General features: G+C 37.3%; 2 protein-coding genes and 1 long non-coding RNA gene across 3 annotated transcripts in view; 2 read left to right on the forward strand and 1 right to left on the reverse strand.

Moving 5' to 3' along the window:
- RRH (retinal pigment epithelium-derived rhodopsin homolog) lies at nt 1-16,876 on the forward strand. Its single transcript, XM_032401005.1, has 7 exons — nt 1-1,129; nt 6,397-6,587; nt 8,482-8,581; nt 9,357-9,510; nt 10,400-10,568; nt 14,715-14,893; nt 16,129-16,876. Exons 1-7 carry the CDS (start codon nt 1,024-1,026, stop codon nt 16,241-16,243), a joined length of 1,014 nt encoding a protein of 337 aa, XP_032256896.1. The 5' UTR covers nt 1-1,023; the 3' UTR covers nt 16,244-16,876.
- On the reverse strand, nt 9,489-21,507 carry LOC116630228. The gene is made up of 3 exons (XR_004298896.1): nt 21,431-21,507; nt 16,172-16,239; nt 9,489-9,765 (listed from the first exon to the last, which is right to left on the reverse strand). It is a non-coding gene; the product is annotated as an uncharacterized LOC116630228 (long non-coding RNA).
- LRIT3 (leucine rich repeat, Ig-like and transmembrane domains 3) overlaps nt 18,069-23,673 on the forward strand; it is a 15,900-nt gene continuing 10,295 nt past the window's right edge. Inside the window, exons 1-2 of the mRNA XM_032401004.1 lie at nt 18,069-18,432; nt 21,381-21,853. Of these exons, the coding sequence (XP_032256895.1) occupies nt 18,314-18,432; nt 21,381-21,853 (592 nt within the window). The 5' untranslated portion in view covers nt 18,069-18,313. The remainder of the gene's footprint in view (nt 18,433-21,380; nt 21,854-23,673) is intronic.

Here is a 23,673-nt window from a genome sequence, read left to right on the forward strand (position 1 = left end):
ATATGGGGGGGAGAAGTGGTAGGGATATCTTATTCTAACAATTTTCATGCTATATTATAACCCATTTGTATAACTACTTTTTGGGTTATTACAAGGTGGTCCAGAATATTAGAATTGCTCTGTACCTTACAAGATGAATGACTGAATCCAGATTCTTTGCTGAGATATGCTCTGATTGTTATTATCTGATAATTGTGCATATCAAAGCATAGGGTAAATTAAGTAAGGTGGGCTGTGAAGTAGATCATATATATCCATGCCATGAAATAAAAGCTATTAATAAGTTAGACTTAGGTTTATTGGCCTGGACTTTATGATATGACTTTAGGGGAAAACAAGTTAACAGAATGATTTTATATATGCATATCTCCCCATTTTTGCTTAAAAGAAAAAAAAAAGTGGGAGAAACCTCAAATCCTAGTATGAATATATGTTATAAGCAAAGAAAAACAGAGAAGATACACACCAAAAAATATTACTACCTTTAAGGAAGTGAGACTTGGAAGGATGGAAGGAGATTACTTCTCTGTTTATGTCTGATTATTCAAATTGTTATGGAAAAAGAAACAAATGGAAAAACTTGAAAGGCTCAGCAGAAAGCAGCGACCTTAATCTGAAAGGTTTTAGGAGACCAAGTCTTGTTCTTAATTTCAGAACTGATTTCCAGCAGCAGTCAGTTAAGTCAGCTCCTGCTGATTTTGAGTTTGCTTATTGTTTGAATGGGAGGTGTGTACTTGATAATCTCCTTAGATACAAGACTGATGACCCAATTGTTTAAAATGTGTGGTGCTTGGTATTTCTCTTTATTTTGCTAATAAGCTTTTTCCTTGTTCTGGGAATTAAAATCCTTTCCTCTCCAGCCCAATTAAGTTTGTTAAGGGAGGGCCTCTATGAAAACACCCTTCTTCGAGGTCTGTAAGTGGAAATGATTGGTTCTGAAAATTCTTTCTTCATTGGTTCTTAAAATATTTCATAATTATTGAAGGCTCATTATGAAGGCTGTCTCAATTTCTTTCCTCCAAAATGCTAAGGAATAATTTAGACAACAGTACAGACTCTAAAAATGAAGATGGCTCTGTCTTTTCACAGACTGAACACAATGTTGTTGCAGCTTACTTGATCACAGCAGGTATGGATGTTTACTCCATTAACCATTATTTTATTTTCGAATGGGTGAAGAAAAGCAGAGGTTTTCAGCATAAGGTTGTAGAGAAAGCATGGGTTCAGAGATGTTTCAAGTTCCATGTTGTTGGCCAACAAGTCACTTACCCTTTCTGAGTTGGGGTGCGCATATAGCAAATAGGAATAATAATACTTGCCCTGTTTCTTGGCTGTATAGTAAGAGAATGTAGGTGGAAGGATAATGAAGGCATTGTTAATGGTGGTTAATGCCACAAGTTATTTTGAATCCTGATAACAATGTAACAGTAGTGAAGTGGGGCTAAGAAAAGTTTTCTATAAAATGAATAATTCTTTTATAATCATCCATATATTTGGTTATTACATTGTCAAGTTTTTATTGGGGAAGAGCGTGTACCATGGCAAAAATGTATTTTTATGTCCTTTACTGCTCTCATACATACTGTTCATAGTCTTGTCTTTGGTGGTGGAATCTAGTTAAGATGGAAAGGCCTTAAAAAGAAAATTAAAGTTGTAAAAAGAGCAGACTCTATTGTCACTGAGGACAGAATTTGAAAATTCAGCTCATTCCCAGAATATGCTGTATTGGAAAACTCTTGAGCTTTGGATTTCATCTTTTAGTATCTTATCTTTGCAACAGTAAGCAAGTTCCTTCAGCTTTTTGTTCTTCCATTTTCTTTTTTTTTTTTTTAAAGATTTTATTTATTTATTTGACAGAGAGAGCACAAGTAGGCAGAGCGGCAGGCAGAGGGAGAGGGAGAAGCAGGCTTCCCGCTGAGCAGGGAGCCCGATGCGGGGCTCGATCCCAGGACCCCGGGATCATGACCTGAGCCGAAGGCAGACGCTTAACGACTGAGCCACCCAGGCGCCCCTGTTCTTCCATTTTCTTATCTGAAAACAGGATAAGAATAAGATAGCTGTCATGATTGTTGAGAAGAGTAATATTAAATGACCTAAATGACACATACAGTAGGTATTGGACACATATACTTGTTTCTTTCTTCCCATGTGTACACATTCATTGATGTATACTGGATTAAGATAAAGGCATGTTTATTGGAAAAAAGGGATGGGGGAAATAAAATAGAAGTTGTCTAATTATCTTTTTAATGTATAGGTTGAATTGTACAAATTTTATATTGAGGAGTCACTTCATTTCCAACTTTATGCTCATTAATGAGTTTTAGAAGTAACTGTTAGTTATATTGGTTTATTGTAATTTTTTGGATTGACTTATGAAATTCTCAAATATATTCAAAAGTGGAGGGAAAAGTGTCACAAATCCTACTATACCTGGTATATTCTTTATAGTTGCTTAGTTTCCCTATAATTCATAATTACTTCTGTGCTAGAAATTGTGATTCTTCAGTTAATTTTTGTAAATTCAACTTGTTCACTTGAATACCTCTATATGATAAGTACTGGACAAGTTCTATTTTCTTTTTGATTTTTGTTGTTGCAACAGTATGAAAAAACAATATGCTAATTAAAGAGAAAGTCTTATTACAACTACACAGAAATACTTTGTATACAAACTTTTAGTTTAGTTAGTTTTTTGTAGATGACCAAGTAAAGCTGTCTTTTTTGATCTGTTTACAAAAGTAGCACGCAAAGAAAATTTCTTGTTAAGGAATTGTTCTCTCTGGTTCTTATGCCTGTAGCAGAAACAATAATTGGAATTTTACTACCACTACTATGACGATGATCATCACTACCACCACCACTACCACTGCTAGTGTTATTTGAATACTTGCACTGTTCTAAATACTTACACATACAGAATAATTCATCCTGACACAAAGTCAGTAAGTGAATTAGTTTTATCTTCCCTGTTTATATAGACGAAGAGTTTAAGTAACTTACCCAACACACATCTACTAAGTAGCTACGCTGAACTGAGGCATTTTGATTCTAGAGCCCTCATGTAACCTCAACGGTCAGTTTTATTAAGGAATACCTTGGGTATGTGTTATTTGTGGTTTTGGTAGATAAACTGAAGGGAGCATATCTAACCTCTTTATGCTTCTGTTGAAAGATTTATCGTTCTTTAGGTCCCCTAGTTTTCCCCTTTTAACAAAACCCACTTATATTTCCAAATCAAAACCAAAGCTATGAGAAGAAGAATTTAGTTAAAGCATTTGTTTCATTTGTTACTTTCATCAAGAGTTTATTAGATTTTTTGTTTAAATTTTAATTTTCAATTTAATATTTCTTTTAGATTTTAGCTCTTACAAACTTTAACCAGCTTGAGCACTCTCCCTTTCTCCAGGTAAGGCTGGGAGGCAAGAGGACATGGTAAATTGAGGATCTGAAATACATTCATTATGGATGAATTGTAAATTGAAGGGTAAGAGATACTAGGCTGCAGAGGAGGCTATGTACCAAGTAATGAAGAATCACCTAAGTCATAAAGGCGATGTGGAGTCACTGAATGACATGATTCCATTTGCATTTTAGAAATATGCTATCGTAGTAGCTAAGAGACCACATAGGAGGCCCCTGTGTGATTAGGAAGGATCCTGAGGAGGGAGAAGTGGCAATCGAGATAGAAGTAGATACATTCAAGAGCCAGAAGTTAGAATTGATGGTTGGATGTGGCAATTGAGGGAGAAGGAAAGGGAGTGTCAAAGATGACAAGTTTTCTGTTTGGGGGCTCTTGTGGTTAGATGGTGAAGCTATTCACCAAGATAGGAATACATGTGGGGAAGAACAGGTTTGAAGAAGGAACTCACACTGAATCTCTTGGTTCAGTGTGAGAGATATCCAGTAAAAAGCTGGACACGTGGGTTTGAATTTTATAAGATCAATCTGGAAAGAAGCAGCACATAGCCTCAGATATGTATGAAATCACAGATTGTGTGGTCAATGGGAAAAGAAAGGGGGTCTAAGAAGCTTGGACGAGGCACATCTTTAATAAGGTAGAGATGGAGAAAGGCAGGCCAGGGTGTAGATTAAGTAGGATCTGCCAAGAGATTGTAAGAAAGCCACAGAAGTCAAGAGGAAATTAATTTAGACCTAACTATTAAATGATCTATTGTCTACTCATTAGAAAATACCTGCAGTTAGGAAAACAGAACAGAGAGCTTGAGATAGCTGCTGAACGAATAGAGAAAAAGGCCAAATTGTTTACCTCATACCCTCCATTATATCCAATACCTCCCCCAAAGTATAGTTACTTTATTCTGGTTGTATACTTGGTAGGCAACAACTTACTGTACTATGTTTTATCTGACTTTCAAAATCGTCAATTAGTAGTTAGCTTAGGAAGATTCTTCAATTCATTAAGCTTTTTGGAGTATTTCTGGTATGTATGGTACAATACTTGATGCTAAAATTAGAGCCAAAGGGGCACCTGGCTGGCTCAGTTAGTAGAGCATATGACTCTTGATCTCGGGTTTGTGAGTTCTAGCCCCATGTTGGATGTAGAGATTACTTAAAAATAAAATCTTAAGAAAAAATAAAAAGTTAAAAATAGAGCCAAAGAATCACCAAATTTGCTATCATTGTGCCTTACTTATGCCTTGCAGGAATAATAGAAATTAATACGAGTTTTAGTTGCGCTCTGTTTATTAAACAAATCTGCTATATGCCACATACTCATAGGACACAGAAGTCATTAGGAACCTGAAATCTAGATGAGAAGACTAGGAATATCTAAAAGTTAAATATAGCATCACATAAGATGAATAATATATAATATAAGCAAGCGCTTTGGGAATTTAGAGAAGGGAGAATTACTGTGGGTAGGGGAAGGCTCTAGAGCAGAGCTGGGCTTGAATGGAACTTTGAAGGATGGTTAGCATTTGTATAGGTACAGGAAAAAAATAGGGTGTTCCAAGTGGGAGAGGCTTTACAACAAGCCTCGTGTGTTTGATAAATAATTAGGATGGATGGCTTGTTTGGCAAGTGTGGAAATTTGCTTAGAGAGGTGAAAACAGATTGAGGCAAAACCTGGATATCAGGTTGGGATGTGTGGGCTTTTATCCCACAGCCAATGGAGAGTATTGGAGCTCTGAGAAGAAACATGGCTAATTCTATGTTGTAGCCAGCTTATTCTGCCAACAGCACAGAGGGGAAAGAATAGGAATCTGGAGGATTAGTGTCACAGGATGCTAAAAGGAAGTTTTACTGAGGTGCCAAGATATAATGGAAGTTCTTCCTCAGCTGATACTTTTGTGTGTTGGTGCTTGGAAACCTTCCCTCTACAATTGTTGGGGGCTGCTCACACCCCCACTGTTAGGACCTAATATGACTCACATCGAGCTTATAGGAAATTTATGTATCCTTTGCAGGATGTAGAGGTTGTTAATTGGGCTAACATGAGTGTCTGGTTCATTCAACAATACCACTCATTGTATATTAATACACTGCCATTCTGATTATGAAGTTCAGTCATCTTATCTACCTGAATCCAGTCCATTCCAGGGCATTGACAACAGTGAGTTTCTGGACCCCCAAGGCTAACAGATCCCAGACTGTGGAACCTTGACTAGGGAGGTATCACCTGTGAGGACTCTCAATGTATGTAAAAGCCAGCCCAATTCCCTTTCTGAATAGTCAAACCTTGCAGTGTGCTTTCTGTAGGGGAGTGCATGTTGGACGAGGTACTCATGTGTGCACGTTGGACGAGGTACTCAGATTTGGACACGGTGAGTTTCCAGAAATACTGGAACAGTCATATGATCTTACACATGGTAGATCCCTAGTAAATGTTTAATGGCAATGAGCTGAATGCAAAGGGATATGGAACTGGAGCATGGGTCAGGGCTGGAAAGCGACAGAAGAGCTGTTAGGGTAGAATGACAGTTGAGGCTTGAGAAAGCAAACTATAGAGAAAGAAAAGCCTCAGGCCTCAGGAAGGAGGGGGAGGAAGTTAGACTGCCAAAAGAGATGGTATGGTCATACATATATCTTAAAAATCAGCAGAGGTGGTCTCATGGAAGACAGGGGAGGAATTTCAAGGGCAGCATGATTAACAGGGAGGACATTAAAACCAGCCTGCAGTGCTCTGTATGCAATTGGTAGATTCTTTGTTTAAATTTTCTTATTTCTATTTCAGAGAAGGGCTGGGAAGGTATTACAACCAGTTTTAAGAACAGTTGGAGCTCCTCACATAAATGAACTAAAATGGATTTGCTGTTTTTGAAGGGGCTTAAATCTTTAATTTGGATACTACTTTTAAACATTCAAATTAAACAAAGTGGTTTTTGTGTGTGTGTGTGTGTGTGTGTGTGTTTTCTTTTTCTATGTTCTCAGGTATAATAAGTATTTTCAGCAACCTAATAGTTCTGGGCATCTTCATTAAGTACAAGGAACTTCGGACACCCACAAATGCAATTATCATTAACCTGGCTGTTACTGATATAGGGGTCAGTAGCATTGGATATCCCATGTCTGCAGCTTCAGATCTGTATGGAAGCTGGAAATTTGGATACGCAGGATGCCAGGTATTGGAGATCTTTGGAATGAAAGCAAAATAAAATATTAAAGAGATGTAAATTTAAATGTCTAAAAAAAGAAATCCCAAGGGATTCAAATAAGATCATGTAGGATAATAGATAAAGTGCTGAAAATAGTTTCAGAAGTGACTGGGAAATGTATTACTTAATAAAAGAGAAATGACATTGGTAGTATTCATTATATTTTCAAAATTTCCCTAACCCAAAGGAAAAAACTAAAAAATTAGCATTCAACTAGAGAAGAAAGAAGTAAAAATTTGCATATTCAAAACTTGCATATTGCAAATTCAAAAAGAAATATCCTGTTTTCATTAGAAACAATAAACTTTAATGATAATATCATAATATCTAAGTAATGTAGTTAAGCTACCAGATTTTTTTCCCCCTATGGACAGTCCTCCAGTGGACTTGCAATTAAGTATATCCATCATTATTTTTACTGACAAGGAAATATATTAATATTAATTCATATTAGGATAGTAGGCAGATACGACTTTTGGCCTGAGGTTTTAAAACAGTTTACTATTTTAAGCTATAAAATTATAGAGAATAAAATGAGAGTAATAGAATAATGAATACTCATGTATGTCCCACCTGGTTTTGTCAAATCTTAATGTTTTGCAATATGTGCCTCAGGTTGTTTTGCTTTTTAAAGATAAAAAAAACTTGAGGGGCACCTGCGTGGGTCAGTCAGTTAAGGGACCTACTCTTGGTTTCCGCTCAGGTCATGATCTCAGGGTCGTGAGATTGAGCCCTGTGTTGGCTCCGTGTGCTCAGTGTGGAGTTGGCTTGAGAGTCCTCCCCCTCCTGCTCACTTGTGCATGTGCTGTCTCAAATAAATAAATAAAATCTTAAAAAAGAATTAAGATCTAAAACTTGAAAAATACTGTTGAAGGCCATTGTATACTATCCCAATCTTACTCCCTTCTCTACCATGAATGTTTTGCTATCTTAATACATATTTACCTGCACATAAACTAAACTGTATATTTTAAACTCTGTATAAATAATATATTGTTTACATGATGCAATCTTATTATATGATACTATGTTTTTGAAGTTTATCCATGTTGATGGATGTAGCTATAAGTCACTCATTTTAACTGCTACATGATACTCCATTTTGTGAACATACCCCAATGTATTTATTTTTCTGTTATTAAGCATTTATTCCCATTTGTTTTCGGTCACAAAAAAAGGCTCAATAAGCATTCTTATGTCTCCTACAATATGTAAGAGTTTCTTTAAACATATTGCTTAGGAGAAGGATGGTTGGGTTGTAGAGAATATTCATCTTCAATTCCATCAGATGTGGCCAAATTGCTTTCCAAAATGGGTATGCCAATTATGAGAACATCTATTATTCCACATTCTCTCCAATGCTTGGGATTATCAGACTTTTAATTTTTTTTATCATTTTGATGGGTGTAAAATGGTATCTTAATGATTTACACTTCTTTGAATACGTATTGTGGTTTACATCTTATAAACATTCAGGTTTCCTCCTGTGTGAATAGCCCATTTTCCTGTTTGTCTTTTCCTCTTGTTGAATTCTCTATCTTATGAACACTAGTATTTTGTTTGTTATATGCACTGCACCTAATTTATGGTTTGTTTTGTACTCTTTATAGAGTATGTTGTATAGAAGTTTTACTTTAAGTCTTAAAATTTTTAAAAAGTTTATTTTAAAGACCTAAAACACTTTCCACACATGCCTTTAATAAGCCAGTTACAACATGACAATGGAAAATGTATTCTAAAATTATTAAAACAAAAAAACATTCAATGTCCTTAAGATGTATTCTAGCCATGGAATAAAAATTTTAAGTGTCTCTTGGGAGGGTGTGTAGAATGGTGTTTTCTTTCCAATTTTGATTTTTAGATTTATGCCGGACTGAATATCTTTTTTGGAATGGCAAGTATTGGATTACTCACTGTTGTGGCCATGGATCGATACCTGACCATCTGTAGTCCGGACACAGGTATAGCACTTCTCTCAGCTTTCTCAATGAATCTGTTTCTTGCCTAAGTACCACTCAACACACATGCACTTTAAAATATAAATGTAATGATTGGGGCGCCCGGGTGGCTCAGTCGGGTAAGTGTCTGCCTTTGGCTCAGATCACGATCCCAGGGTCCTGGGATCAAGTCCCGCATCCGCCTCCCTGCTCAGCGGAGAGTCTGCATCTCCCTCTGCCCCTCCCCCTGCTCATGCTCTTTCTCTCTCTCTCTCTCAGAAATAAATAAATAAAATCTTTAAAAAAAAAAAAATAAAACATAAATGTAATGAGTTGCATTAAGACTGTATGGTCAGTCTCATTTCTCTGACAATCCTTGTTCAAAAGTTTCAGTGATTTCCTATGATATTAGAATAAAATCCAAATTTCACAGCACAACCTCCAAGGCTCCATGTGGTCAGGCCCTTGGCTATCTTTCCAGCTTTGGCTGGGGCCCCCTCACTTTGGGGTACTGGCCTAGGCCTTTCCCACTTCGGGATCTTTGTAAATGCTGTTTCTGTAGGCCTGGAGAGTGCTTCTCCCTGCTTGTCCTCTGGCTGATCCTTTTTATCATTCAGGTACAGGCTTAAATGCCTTTTTTTTTCCTGAATATGAATTCATGTAGATAGGCTCTGAGTGAACTAAAGTGCTTTGTAAAGAATCTACTTGACAACAACTTTGAATAATCAGTTAAAACAAAGTGAAGAAATGAATTCCATCAGTGGCAAATGATGCTAATATCTCATCTGTTTATTAATAGGAAGAAGAATGACCAGCAACACTTATATCCGCATGATTCTGGGGGCTTGGCTCAATGGTCTCTTTTGGGCTTTGATGCCTATCATAGGGTGGGCTAGTTATGCCCCAGATCCTACTGGGGCTACTTGTACCATAAACTGGCGGAAAAATGATGCGTAAGAGACACATTTTCACTTTACAATAATCAAATGCTTCTAATGTAGACATTCTCTCATCATTTCAAATTTAAGCTCAGATCAAATGTTTTGCACACAGTGTGGCCAAGTGCTTCCTGTGTAGTGGTGATGTGATTCCAGCACTGCATTATGCTTGTTTGCAAGTGAAGGCCATCAAGCTCCCTTGTTCCCTTACCCTCTTCTGTCCTCTCTCTCCTGAGCACCCGTTCAGTACTGGTATCTCAGGGGTAGAATCTGAAAGGGAAGATGGAGCGTTAGTATCGCCAGACAGCATGTGGCTGTCCCGAAAGCCGAAAGCTCCGGCTGACTCCCTACTATCTTTTCAGGATGATCTGGTGATAAAGCTGAAATGACACAGCAAACGCACAGTCACCGGAAGGACTTGCTTACTCCTTAGTGGTGCTCTTCTGTATTTACCAGGGAAAAGAGGGTAACTCAGTTTGTTAAAGAAAATGAAAGATGACTCAGAAAAACTGGTAGAAAATTTCTAACTCTCAAACTAAATCTAAATCTTAAACTTTTTGTAAAGGGTCAACAAGAAAATATTTTAGGCTTTACAGACAAGACTGTCTCTGTTATAATTGTTCAACCCTGCCTGTGAAAGCAGCCATAGACAGTATGTAAATGAATGTAGTTCCAATAAAGTTTAATTTACAAAGACAGACGACAGACTGGGTGTGGCCCATAGGCCATAGTTTTGCCACCCTCTAGTCTAAATGAACTAGTTAAATATCCTTCCTAAGCTACGTCATAATATAGTGACTATTGAACAGTGCCAGGATTATTTTTAATTATTGTCCTGTTTCCTTTCCCCTATTCAGCACATTAAACAAATAGTGATATAATGATTCCCTTTTCTTATTTTCAGATCTTTTGTTTCTTTCACGATGACAGTTATTGCGGTAAATTTTATTGTGCCCTTGACAGTGATGTTTTACTGCTATTACCATGTCACTCGATCCATTAAATGTCATATCACTAGTAACTGCACTGAGTACCTCAACAGAGACTGGTCAGATCAGGTAGATGTAACAAAGGTAAGACATTAAAATCCTTAAAATGTCTTTGTAATGGAGCTTTTACACATATGTGGTCCATATTACCATCACCTCTCCCCAACACCTGATTTTTACTTTTTGGCTCTTTTTCTTGTGTTTGTCTCCATATTTCTAAATGATGTGTTTATCTGCTGTTTTGGATATTTTTGTTTGCTATTACTCTTGATTTCCTACTATGGATCATGAGAATTTATTTCTCTTACACCATCTGTCCTACTCCTCCACCCCAACCTTTCTCTTTCCTCATCTTGTCAGCATAATGTTAATATTTGGTTACATTATTGTACCTTATTGTAACTACTTAAATTTTGTTTATTGTAGATCTCTGTATGGTTCTGTGATTTGTATTTTTTGATACAATTTTTAATTTTGGGGTTAATCATTCATTTTCTTTTTTTCTCTTCCTCCTCTCAGTCCCCTCTTTTGCTCTTCCTCTATCCTCCCCACTCCCCATAGTTTTGTTTGCTCACTGTTCTGTATACGGGTCACTAATTCATCTCTAAACTCCCGACCAGAAGCGCCAATCTCCTCTCTATTTTCAAATGCATCAGAGACTACTTGACTTTATCCTTTTCTTGGAACTGTCCCTCCCGGCATTCTCACGCATCTTGCTCTACACTGGCCCTTCTCTAAGACCACTGCCGGCATCCTCAGATCTCCTTATCGACAGCTGGGAATGCCTGTGGCCTCTCTCGTGGGTTGGATCGCCTGTTTTCTGGCTTGCATATCTTCCCTTTTTTTTTGGTTACTTGCTCTCATTTGGTGGAGCACATTCTCAAATAGATTTCTGAGGAGGTTATAGGGAGATAAATTTTTAAATATTTTGTTGCCTGAAACTGTCTTAATTCTATGATCATATTTGACTGTTTGCCTCGCATGGAATTTTAAGTAGAACAATGATTTTCGAAGAATTTTGAAGGCGTTGCTCTAGAGTCTCCTAGCTTCCGGTGTTGCTATTGTGAAAGCTGGCAGCATTATGGTGACTGACCCTTTGTAGTGTTCTGTGTGTTCTCTCTGGAAGCTTGGAGGATCATCTCTGTTTCTCCAATTTTCTGGAATTTCATGCTGATGTGCCTTGAGGGGCCTCTTTATTCACCCATGTTCTGGGTACTTGGTGAGTGCATTCAATAAGAAGACTCAAGTCTTCCCCTTCTGGAAGATTTCTTGTATTATTTCTCTGGTGATTTCCTTCCTATGTTTTGTTTTGCTTTTTTTTCTGTTCTTTTTTTCTGGAAGTTTTTTTTTTTTTTTTTTGATATTGAATCTCCTGAATATATCTTCTAATTTTCTTAAATGTTCTTTCCTATGTTGTCCCTGTCTTGGACTTTGTTTTTGTTTCTCCTTTCTGCAAGATTTCCTCAACCATGTCCCGGTCTGGGATTGGGTGAGAAAAGTGAGGCTCAAGCCTTGGGTGCAAGATTCAAACAGGCACCAAAAAACTCAGCAATTCAAAAAAAAAGTAGTTAATGTAGTATTTTTTAAAAATCAAATTTAATGTCACATCAGAGAGAGAGAGACAAAGGATAAGAGACTCTTAACTCTAGGAAACAAACAGGGTTGCTGGAGGGGAGGGGGATGGGGGGGTGGGGTAACTGGGTGATGGGTATTAAGGTGGGCACTTGATGGAATGAGAACTGGGTGTTATATGCAACTGGTGAATCACTAAACTCTACCTCTGAAACTAATAATACACTATATGTTAATTGATTTTAAATAAAAAAATAGTTAAAAAACCCATATTGAACAAAATATAAAATTTTAAATAAAGACAGGATCTGACCCTGCACTTGCATGACTCACCTCATTACCCTAATCCTGGCTGACCACATCATTCAACCTTGCCACTGCATTTTTAAAATTCTACCCTTTATTTTTTAGATAGGGTAAAGGATAAAAATGGTTTTTATAGATAAAAAGAGTTAATTTTACATCCTCTACTCCTTTCCAATAGCCTCCTCTTCTTGTTTTATGGATATATATCTTCTCTCATTTTTGTGATGGTATTATGTACATATTTACATTTTCCTTCTGTTCATCACATATTTTTTGTTTCCCCTGAATTTCTGTACCACTGTTTTTGGCCATCTTTTTAAAAAAATTATTATTGAAGTATAGTTGGCATACAATGTTATATTAGTTTCAGGTGTACAACATAGTGATTCAGTGATTCTCCACATTACACAATATTCACCACAATAATTGTAGCTACCGTCTGTCATCATACAATGTTATTACAATATTATTGACTCTACTCCCTATGCTGTACTTTTCATCCCTATGACTTTATTTATTTTATAACTGGAAGTTTGTACCACTTAATCCCCTTCACCTACTTTGCCCATCCCCCTATATTCCTCTCCTCTGGCAACCACCAGTTCTCTGTATTTATGAGTCTATTTCCGTTTTCTGTCTGTTCATTTGTTTTGTTTCTTAGATTCCATATATAAATGAAGTCATATGGTATTTTCTTTCTCTGACTTATATACCTTCTAGGTCCATCCATGTTGCTACAAATGGCAAGATTTCATTTTTTATGGCTAAGTAATATTCGTGTGTGTGTGTGTGTGTGTGTGTGTGCACGCCATTTTCGTCTCTGCCTGTCAGTTTGTTTCCTCAATGTCTGGTGGTCAATGACTGTCTTCTGCATATTTAAGAGTGATGCACTAAAAAGCTGATTGTAAGCTCTGGGCATCCTTGTTCACTGGGATGTTCCTTTGGGGGAATTTCTGATGCTCTGTATCCCCATGTATTTTCTTTTGGGCTGGTCAATTTTCAAGGAGAAGATTCTTTCATGTTCCTGAGTGGGAAGCACAAGTCTGTTTCCCATACTCTTATGGCTCAGAACAGGGAGGGGACAGCATGCAGCACCCCTCTTTCTAGTATAGTGCTCCAGCTCTCAGCAGCCCAGTGCCCCCTAGTTTCCTGTCTTTTACACTGAACCTCTGGATTCTTCTGGGGAGAGGAAGGGGAGTTGCCTGGCTGAGTGAGGGGGTTCAGAAATCTAATTGCTTCTTTCTGCAGGTTTCAGTGAGTTCTGCTATTTTAAGTTCCATGTGCAGCCCCACATTCAAAGCTAGCTTGTTACCTCCAATTCCAGGGACTTTATGTAGTTCTGTGGAATGGATTAGTCTGTATTTAGTTTTCCCTCACTGCTGGCTCTTTTAAAAAAGTTTCACTTATTTTTAAATTATTCTTGTGTCTGATAAGTAATTTGCTGCTTGTCCAGTGATTGTTCAGTTTTAATTTTTACAAAGCTATTGTCTAATCTGTGATTCTCAATCCTTATGGGTTTTTATCTTTTTTTTTTTAAAGATTTTATTTATTTACTTGAGAGAGAGAGAGAGAAAGAGAATGAGCAGGGTGGAGGGGCAGAGGGAGAGGGAGTAGCAGCCCCCCACCCCTGCTGAGCAAGGAGCCCGACGTCTTGGGGGCAATCCCAAGAGCCCCGGATCATGACCTGAGCCAAAGGCAGATGCTTAACCAACTGAGCCACCCAGGCACTCCTGGGTTTTTATCTTTTTAAACCTCTTTCCATCATTTTAGTGGACAATCAATAAGGAACAATGTAAAAGTTATAATTTTTTATTTAAACAAGATGCAAGGGGAACTTCTTTACAAAACTATCTACACTGTACATGTATATCAAGCTCAAATTGTCTGTATTAGAATACAATGAACTCAAAATAGGATTTTGTGTTTTTCCAGATTGAATTTAGAAAGTTAGAAAGTTGTTTTTTTTAGATGAGCATATGATGACAGTGCGGGGGAAAAGCACAATGCCAGCAGTCCATAGCACAATTACTAGAAGTGGGTTAGGAGTGGGTTTTCATCTGCCTCTCATCAAAGCCAGCTTTTGTATTCTTCCCTAGCACACTAAAAGAAAGAGGTCATTCTTTACATTTGTTTAACGTTCTATCCATTTAACAAGCTCTTGTTATCATAGAGGACTTGAGGCACACAAGCAAAGTGCAACGAGGTTTGGAAAAGTTCAGTTTTTCCTCTATGTCATCAACAACATAAACTTATTCAAATTCCGATCTAGATAATTTTTCATGCTATTTTAAATATATTAGCTATTTCAATATTTTAGATATTGGGTTTGCCAAATACTGATTTTTTTTACAGATGTCTGTGATAATGATACTTATGTTTCTGGTGGCGTGGTCCCCTTATTCCATCGTGTGCTTATGGGCTTCTTTTGGTGACCCAAAGAAGATTCCTCCCTCAATGGCCATCATAGCTCCGCTATTTGCAAAATCTTCTACATTCTACAATCCCTGTATTTACGTGGTTGCTAACAGAAAGTAAGTAATGTTTAAAATGCTTTTAAATAAAAAACATGGATATAGAAAGAATGTTAAAAAGATTTTTGGGGAGGTAAGTGACAGAAACTCACTTCAAACTAGTGTAAAAATTATTTGGCTCATGCAACTGGAGAAGCATCTAGGCCTTTAAATGTCTAGAGCTCCAGCTCTGGGACAGCCTCTTCCCATATGGAGGGGAGATGATTACGGCAACCCAAGACCCAAGTTCTACCAGCTAAGCACCCCCAAATTCGAGTGTCATCTCAGATGGCTTTCTGGCAGAAAAGCTGCTGGAAGGTGGTTGGTGGGCTCAGCTTAGTTCTCATGGCTACCCCCCTCCCCAACACATGGAACTGATTTTCCAAAGAAAAGAGTGGTTCTATTATGAGAAAATGGACAAGGTGAGGAAGGCAATGTTGGGCTCCATAAGTGGGTGGTGTAATTGTATATTTACTAGAAAGAAGATATTCAAATGCAAGAGAAAAACTCAGTGCCAAAACAAAACGGTTTCAGGAGTGGGTAGTCATTCAGGACAATAAAGAATACTTCCTTCTCCCTTTGTTGGAACTCAGCAAAGATTTCTGTCTCCTCAGTGAAGCCTAGATTATTTTACTTCCTGTTACTGCTAAAAGATGGAATAACCAATTTATTGTCCTTAAATATTTGATCAAAAAAAAAATCTCAGTAGAGGCCAGGTAATTTGATCCTGAAATGCAAACGTTTGTATTTATGCACATGTTTGGGAGAGCAGCTTTAGCTACAGGTATACAAAGAAACATAAAAACTTTTAAGACCAAACAGATCACATAAGAAGAATAAAGAACATATTTTAAATTCAGATTCTATTGGTAGTTCTTTTGGAAAGGTTAGTCATTCTCAAGCTCCCTTTAATTTCAACTGGCCTTTGTTCAGAAGAACAAATGTGTGAAATGCATATCCTTAGTTCAAGTAAATTGTAACTGACATTTGAAGTGTCATCTTAAACAGACATAATTTTTGATTTTTATTAAATGTCTTCAATGTTTATAATCAATGGTGCAAAACTGGTCTTTAACTATACTTTAACTATACCTTATACATTTATGAATGTTCTTAACGGGGGATGTTAAAGTTGGAGGCAAAAGTTTATTTGGAGATGTCAGTTAGCAGTAGAGGTGTCTTAGACATATTCGAAAATGCTTTAAGAGTTCCAAGTCATTATAGGATAATGCCAGATTTCCCCTTTCTTACTGCAGATTTCGGAAGGCAATGTTTGCCATGTTCAAATGTCAGACTCACCAAGCAATGCCTGTGACGAGTATTTTACCAATGGATGTATCTCAAAATCCACTGACTCCTGGAAGAAACTGAAATAAGAGAAAAAATACACAGCATCAAAATATCTTATTTACTTTTTTCCCCAGTGGTTTAGTTTTATTTTAAATATGATCCTGTTTAGACCAGATGCAGACATAGATTATTGTTTTATTAGACCCTAAATTCCTCAAGTGTAGCTCCTGGTTCTTCTGTTTGTGGGATGGCTATTCTAGTGATTGCTTATTTCCTTCATGTAAACTTAACTATTCATCTCCTTTGATGAATCTAGGCACATGAGATTAAGGCCCATTCTCTTTCTCCCAATCATGGCATTCATTACACTGTATCAATGACCTCGTAACTTGCCTGGACTCTCCATTAGACTAGAAGTAGCCACTATTTTAATGTTAAAATAAATTAATAATAATAATAATAGTCTTCAATAAGTAAATTACTGAAATGAGTTGTTGGATGTTCCTAGGCAGATGGAAAACATTTTTAGCATTTCACACTTTTAACATTGTAATACAATTATTAACTTCTGCTATTTGACAAAAATATTAAACACTGTTGCTTCTAAATCACATTAGTTGATGCACATACTTTATATAGCAATATAATCTCTGTGCATATTTTATGTATTCTGCATTTTTAATTAACATTTTTCTGTATATGTATTTCCATATATTTGCCACTCGAATTAATTTAATCAATCAATTTTTTTGTATATTTGTTCTCTTTTTCCTGTTGTTTGTCTGAAATTTGTTTTATTCTGGCAAGAACGCAACATGTATCTATCCTCTTAACCAGTTTTTAAGTGTACAGTACAGTATTGGTAACTACGTGTACAGCAGATCTGTAGAACATATTGTCTTGCTTAACTGAAACTTTATGTCCATTGATAGCTGTATGCTTGTTCTTTGATGTATCCTTAACAGGTAGATGCATTTTGCCTGGCACATAGTAGGCACTCAATAAAAAAAATTGTTGAATGTTGAATGCATTTGTAGACTCAATTATTTGTTGTTTTACATAACCATTGTTTAAATAGTGGACATTTAAAATCTGTGGCATTTTTTTTTTAATTGAGCAAATTTTTCTGACTTCATTGTTTCTATATGTATCCTATCAATTTTAAATAACATTTCCCATAATATTCTTATTTTTATAGAATTGACTTTCTTTTGAAAAGATTTTTGGTTTAAATTGTTGATAGAACCACCCAATATAATAACAAGATTAAATTATATATATGTGTGTGTGTGTGTGTGTGTGTGTGTGTGTTATTGGGCAGGGCCATTCAGGAGGTACCTGATGTGCCCAGATGTGTGTGTGTGTGTGTGTGTGTGTGTAAAACCTAAATCCTTGATTGTCAATTATCCATGAGGATTTTCCATCTTATGTACATGGAGGTAGTTTTTAATGATTGAATTTAATTTTTATTTTCTGATAGAGCCTAATTTTGCTAAAAGACATGACAGTTGATTTTCAGATATGGCTTGATGCCTGTATTGAGAAACTAGTTGAGAATAAAATATATTCTTGAAGATAGATCATGGCCTTCATTACAAACTGCTGGGATAAGCCTTACACTGCTCTGAAGTGACCTGGGAGAGCCAGAGTCTTAGTCCTGCCACTTAGTGGTGGATTGAAGCATTTTGCCTAAAAAATCTAGGTGCTAGATTTTTTTACTTTGTTTTTGGAGATCATAAACGCAAAAAATAAAATGTATAATGTTATAAATAATCTGCAGTATTTTCTAGCATCTGTTAAAAGATTGAATTATTTTTAACATTAAGTGTATCTTCAAGACATAGTAGCAATTACATCCACAGAAAAAGGACTTATTTTCTTGCAAATTTGGATATGGGCACCTATTGAAATTTTCTTGACATGTGCTTCATTTTCATTTTCCTTAGAATGTGTTACTTTGCTGAAACCATATTCAAAGGCTAGGTCGATTGATCCCCTGTAAAATACACTTGAAGGTTAAGTAACTACAGATCTCAGCTAATCCCATGTAATCTGCTGTTACTAAATGGCTGTTTGTATTCCTGGCACACCAGTTTCTGAAGCTTAGGATTTGGTTTTTACTTTTTGTTCAAATAACCTCTAGAAAGAGTGATGCGTCTCTCAGCATGTCTGTGCATTGTGCTTATTAGCTTTTTGGAGGGAGTGAGCTGTTTCTGTCCTTCACAGTGCACCTGCGATTATCATGGCAGAAACGACGGCACGGGATCAAGGTATGCTCCTCTCCTTGCTACTAAGTGTTCTAATGATTCTAAGGAAAAGAACTCCACCTAGACAGCCTTATTTTGAAAGCAAATTGTTGGCCAGATATCGGAGGAGAGAAGGTTTAATTTACATAGCTTTAACTCCATTGTTTTAATACCGGTTGCCCACTCCATTGTTTTCATTTTGAGCAGCTTAGCTTTTAAAAGCCCCTCAAATTATTTGAGATTCCCAAACACATTCTGTATTGCAAAAATATCCATTGCACTCATATTCACAACATGTCCCTTTCAGGAGGTCAAAACCACTGAAATGAGTGTGGCCAGCTTAGCTTGTTTATAGAAAGAAAGCCCAGGAGGGAAGGCAGGTCAGGAGGTACTTGACGTGCCCAGATGATTTGCTTCCCTGATTTTCCACTTCATTTTGAGGGTTATTCATGCCAACTAGATAGATTTTAAAAAGCAGGAAGGAAGATCACAAGGGTGAAATTAGAGAGGTTCATAATTAAGATTTTTCATTTTAAAATTTTGGAGTTTACAAAGAAAAGAAGTTTGAAAGATGCGGATCAATTCTGTCGCAGATACTGGGGGGCCTCAGAGAAGTTAGTCAACCTCTGGGTTGCTTTAACATCTACCTGTGAATTGAGAATAATTACATACTTATATATATGTAAGTCCTTTGAGATAGAAGTTAAATGCAAAACAGGACTTTTGTTAGCTAAACATGGTAGAACTTGATTTTTTTTTTTTTTTTTGGAGAGGATATTTATTTGAGAGGAGAGAGAGCGAGAGAGAGAGCATGGGGTGGGTGGGGGGGAGGGCCGGGTGGGGAGAGGGAGAAGCAGGCTCCCCGCTGAGCAGGGAGCCCAATGCGGGACTCAATCCCAGGACCCTGAGATCATGACCGAAGCCCAAGGCAGATGCTTAAGGACTGAGCCACCCAGGTGCCCCTGGAAGAGTGTATTTAATAACAAAGTAAGATTATTTTGTGACTTGGCTGAAGTGAACAGTGAGACTCTTACAGAAAATAATTTGTTGAAAGAATCGCCCAATTTATGTCTTACAACTTTAAACGAGTAAATAACAATTAAAACATGTTTTTGAGTAATTTGTCTTGTTATTGTATGAACTTTACTTAACCAACTCATGGTATCTTTTTGAGATATTCACTAGGTGGTTTAAGACAAAGAGAACAATGTAACAAATTAAAGACCTACTTGGCAAAAGATATGAAGCAGTTAATGACTCAGGGCAGGGTACTTTTGAGAAAAGTCACAGAAATGTTTCTTGGTGGTGGCCCCATTATTGATGGATTTTATAAAAACTGTAGTGTATTAGGACTAGCAAGGACTCTAGAAATAATCTAGTTCGACTGCTGTCATTTTATAGACAAAGAAACACAACCATACAGACATTAAATGACTTGTCCAAGGTCACAGCACTGAACTGATGCAGGGACTAGTTGATAAGACCTTTCAGCTTCCTATGTAGGCTTTCTTCCATCACACTGGAATGCTGACCTAATGAGTAGAAACCAGATCATTCCTGTATAAAGTAGCAATGGAATTTGTAATACAGAATAGAGATGAAGAATAAGAGGTGTTCCCAGAGAATTTCAATGATTCCATAGAGCCATCTCCTAAAGTTACAGAAAGGAGATGACCCTGTCGTCAGTACACCCCAGCTTTATGCTATCTACCTCTCTTCACATTATACGCTTTTGAAATTCACTGATCTAATGTCATGTGTTTTTACCGAACGGCTGTTTCATTGTTACTATGTACAAGTATAATGTATTTGTGCATCTAATGTATTTATACATTATACAATTTAGGCTATGCTTGGCAAAATTTTTATTGTCTGTTTTCAGCAATCCAGTGGGGGTGAGTATATAATGATAAATAGGTCTTTTTTCAGGCTAAAATGAATCTAAATTCTCTGATTCTTCATCCTTCACACCCACACATGGGACAGGCTTGTTTTTCTATGCCTGTTTTACACGTGCTACTAAACAAGATCACAATGTGACTTATTCAAGGTCACTTGAGTTAGTGAGTGGTAAAAGGAATAAACTCGCAGTTTCTGGTTTATTCCTTAGGCTGAGAGCAATGCGCCAGTCACATTATTAAAATAGAGTTCAACTTTAAGCATCTAGTGTGAACACTTCCTTTTTCTTTCTCCTTCCTCCCTCCCTCCCTTCCTTTTTCAAATTAAATTACCTTCTTAAAAAGGATCAATTTATAACTTCAACAGGGGATTTTTAAAAAAAATAGGCCATTTCCTAAAGAGGTTAGGAGTGTGTATTTTGGAGTTGGACAGATGTGGGTTTGAAAGGCAGCTGTGTAACCCATTAGCTATGTGACCTTGGGCAGGTACCTCGTGTTGGTGGGCCTCAATTATTTTCTCTGTAAAAATGAGATTGATGATAAAAATAGCAAATAGCCATTAAGTGCCTATTATGTGCCAGGAAGGTATAAAACTTTATATCCATTTCAATTAATCATCCTAACAGTGCTATATGGGAAACTGAAGTTGAGGGACTGGTGAAGTGGCTTTTCATGGCCACAGAGGAAGTGGCAGAGCTTAGATCTGAACCAAGATCAGCCTGACTCCAGAGTCCGTGCCTTTACCTATTACCCAGTATCTACCTTATAGGGCTGTTGATGATCAGATAAGGCAGATGTGGTATGCTGCACAGGCCTGACACATAAAGAGCTCCATCTGTATTAGGTTGAACCACCTGAAATTGCTTATATTTGATCATTTTTAACCTACAAAAATGACCATTTCATATGGTTCAATCTAGAAGAAGATGATGATGAATTATGAATAGGTCAGTCAGGCTGAACGAATATTTTGTGAAACCAGTAGGAAATGAAAAAGTGATGCATGTTTCAGGTATTATTTTTTCACATGGGTCTTGGAAAGCAAGTTTCCTTCCGTTGGTCTTGTGACACTAGGTCGGTGCTATGCAATGACCTGGATATGAACGAGGTCCCTACGAACTTACCTGTGGACACTGTGAAGCTACGTCTAGAGAAGACTGTCATCCGCAGGATCCCCGCACAGGCCTTCTACTACCTGGTGGAGCTCCAGTACCTCTGGGTGACTTACAATTCCGTGGCCAGTCTTGATGTCAGCAGCTTTTACAACCTAAAGCAGCTGCGTGAGTTGCGCTTGGATGGAAATTCTCTGGCTGCTTTCCCTTGGGCATCTCTGCTGGACATGCCCCATCTGAGGACCCTGGATTTGCACAACAACAGAATAACCAGTGTGCCAAACGAGGTGGTCAGGTACCTGAAGAACCTTGCCTACTTGGACTTATCAAGCAACAGGCTAACCACACTACCACCAGATTTCCTGGAGAGCTGGTCCCACTTACTTACAACATCATCACGAAGCCTGGACCTTACACCACGAAGAATTATTCTTGGTAAGTTCAGAAGCCTTCAGTTGTCCAGTCTTTTCATATGTATTGAATTTGGCTCCTTGCTCTCTACTTGCACTTTTGTTGGGACGGCACTTTCTTTGCTTGACCTAGGTCAGCTGACCTGTTTACCCTGTGTAAGGTGTAATGGCTGTGTGTGTGTGCTGCAGGAGGGAGAGGAGAGCGCCTCATAAACTGAGAGACTAATGCTGCTGTTAGCGAGCCTGGGGCTGAGTGATAAGATCTACCAACCTGCCCTGATTCTGAGAGCACATCAGTGCTCCACGCTCTGCCACAGTCAACCTGCTCTGTTCTCTGTTCAGCCCTTCAGCAGGCTCTTCAGGAGTGGAAGAGGGGCACTGGCATCTTTATGAGGTGGCAGCGGATTTATTAGTTAGGGAGAATAGCTTCCAGATTTTCTTAATCTAAAAAGAAATGATGAAGACAATCTTCTAATGGATTAGTGTAGCTGTGATTTGTTTTGTAGACTTTGATCTTGACTTTGTTTAGGTTCTGTGGGTATTTGTCTTTGGTTCTTAAAGTATAAACTCCTTCCACTAAGTCTCTCTTCCTTTTTTTGTATCTTCCCACAGTGCTTTGCATGGCGCTCTGCACATGGCGAATGCCCAGTAAATATGGTTGCAGATTGAAATCAATGAGCTGAGACCCTTCTCAGGGGTACCTGTGGGCAGTGAGGCCTCTCATACTTTTGTGTGAGACATAAGCCTAAGGCTCTCATCAATCAATTCGATCTCCTACTAAATTCTTGTTCACCCAGTAAGGCTGTGTTGTCAGTTCACTCGTGATGTCCATCAGGGCCACGGAAGAGGTTGTATTTCACAGGATGAAAAGAACTGAGTGTTTGGCCAGTGAAATGACTTTTAAGCCTTTTGGTGTGAGAAGCAACTCGATGCTAAATTTGTGCCAGGAATCCCTACTGACCAATATCACATGCTCAAATATTTGCTGAAGCGAAGTACAAATAAATAAAGATAACTTGAATTTTTTTTTTTTGATAAAAAGGAAAATGCTGTGGCAGCACTTAAATGATTTTAGCATTGCTTTGGTTGAAATGTAAATGCATTTTGGTGCTTATGAGACTAAAAGTATGAGTGATTAGAACCAAATAGAAAGAGGAAAAACCATGTATTTATTCTATACCTATTTTATGTTTGCCTACTGCTTATCTAGTGCTTCAAACATTTTTATTAGAGAATAAAAGAAGTATTGTAGGGTGAGTGGAAAAAACATTAATTTAACGATAGTTGTGGAGTCCTTCTTATTATGTATACCATAATAGGCACCATGTAAACCTATACGATAGTATTTATTTACTCCATTTTAGCCACTAATTTAGTCCTTAGGACTAATAGCTGGAAACTGTCTTAATTTAAATATTGAGATTCTGTTTCTCTACACATTTTTCTAAGTTTCTTTAGATTTACCAAGAGGAGATATATAGTAGAAAATAAAATCAAATTACCGAATTGCTATTAATAGCTCTGTAATGATTAGTTGCTAATATTGCTAGTATCACTATAAAGAATTGATTTAGAGGACATTAATTAACTCATTTTTAATGAGTTAAATCTGGATGAAAAATTAGGGATGAAATGAAAAGGGTTATGAATTTCACTGTCAATGGAGATAAACAGCTTTATCTATGTTATAGGGTTCAGATTCTGCTTCAAAACCATTCTTTAAAGGGGTAACATGAAAATGCTTTTGGTATAACATTAAATTTAAAAAGCAGGGTGTGTAATTGTACACGATCATACTATTTTAAAATGTGCAAAGAAAAAGACTGAAAAATACACTAGCTGGTT

Source organism: Phoca vitulina, unplaced genomic scaffold (assembly GCF_004348235.1).
Source record: "Phoca vitulina isolate PV1807 unplaced genomic scaffold, GSC_HSeal_1.0 scaffold3, whole genome shotgun sequence".
Classification (NCBI taxonomy): domain Eukaryota; kingdom Metazoa; phylum Chordata; class Mammalia; order Carnivora; family Phocidae; genus Phoca; species Phoca vitulina.

Bases quoted from the DNA above. Each gene is read 5' to 3' on its own strand.
- RRH (XM_032401005.1), top strand. From the start codon at position 1,024: ATGCTAAGGAATAATTTAGACAACAGTACAGACTCTAAAAATGAAGAT. The intron at 1,130-6,396 runs GTATGGATGTTT...CTATGTTCTCAG, and splicing joins AGCTTACTTGATCACAGCAG to GTATAATAAGTATTTTCAGC. The intron at 8,582-9,356 runs GTATAGCACTTC...GTTTATTAATAG, and splicing joins CATCTGTAGTCCGGACACAG to GAAGAAGAATGACCAGCAAC.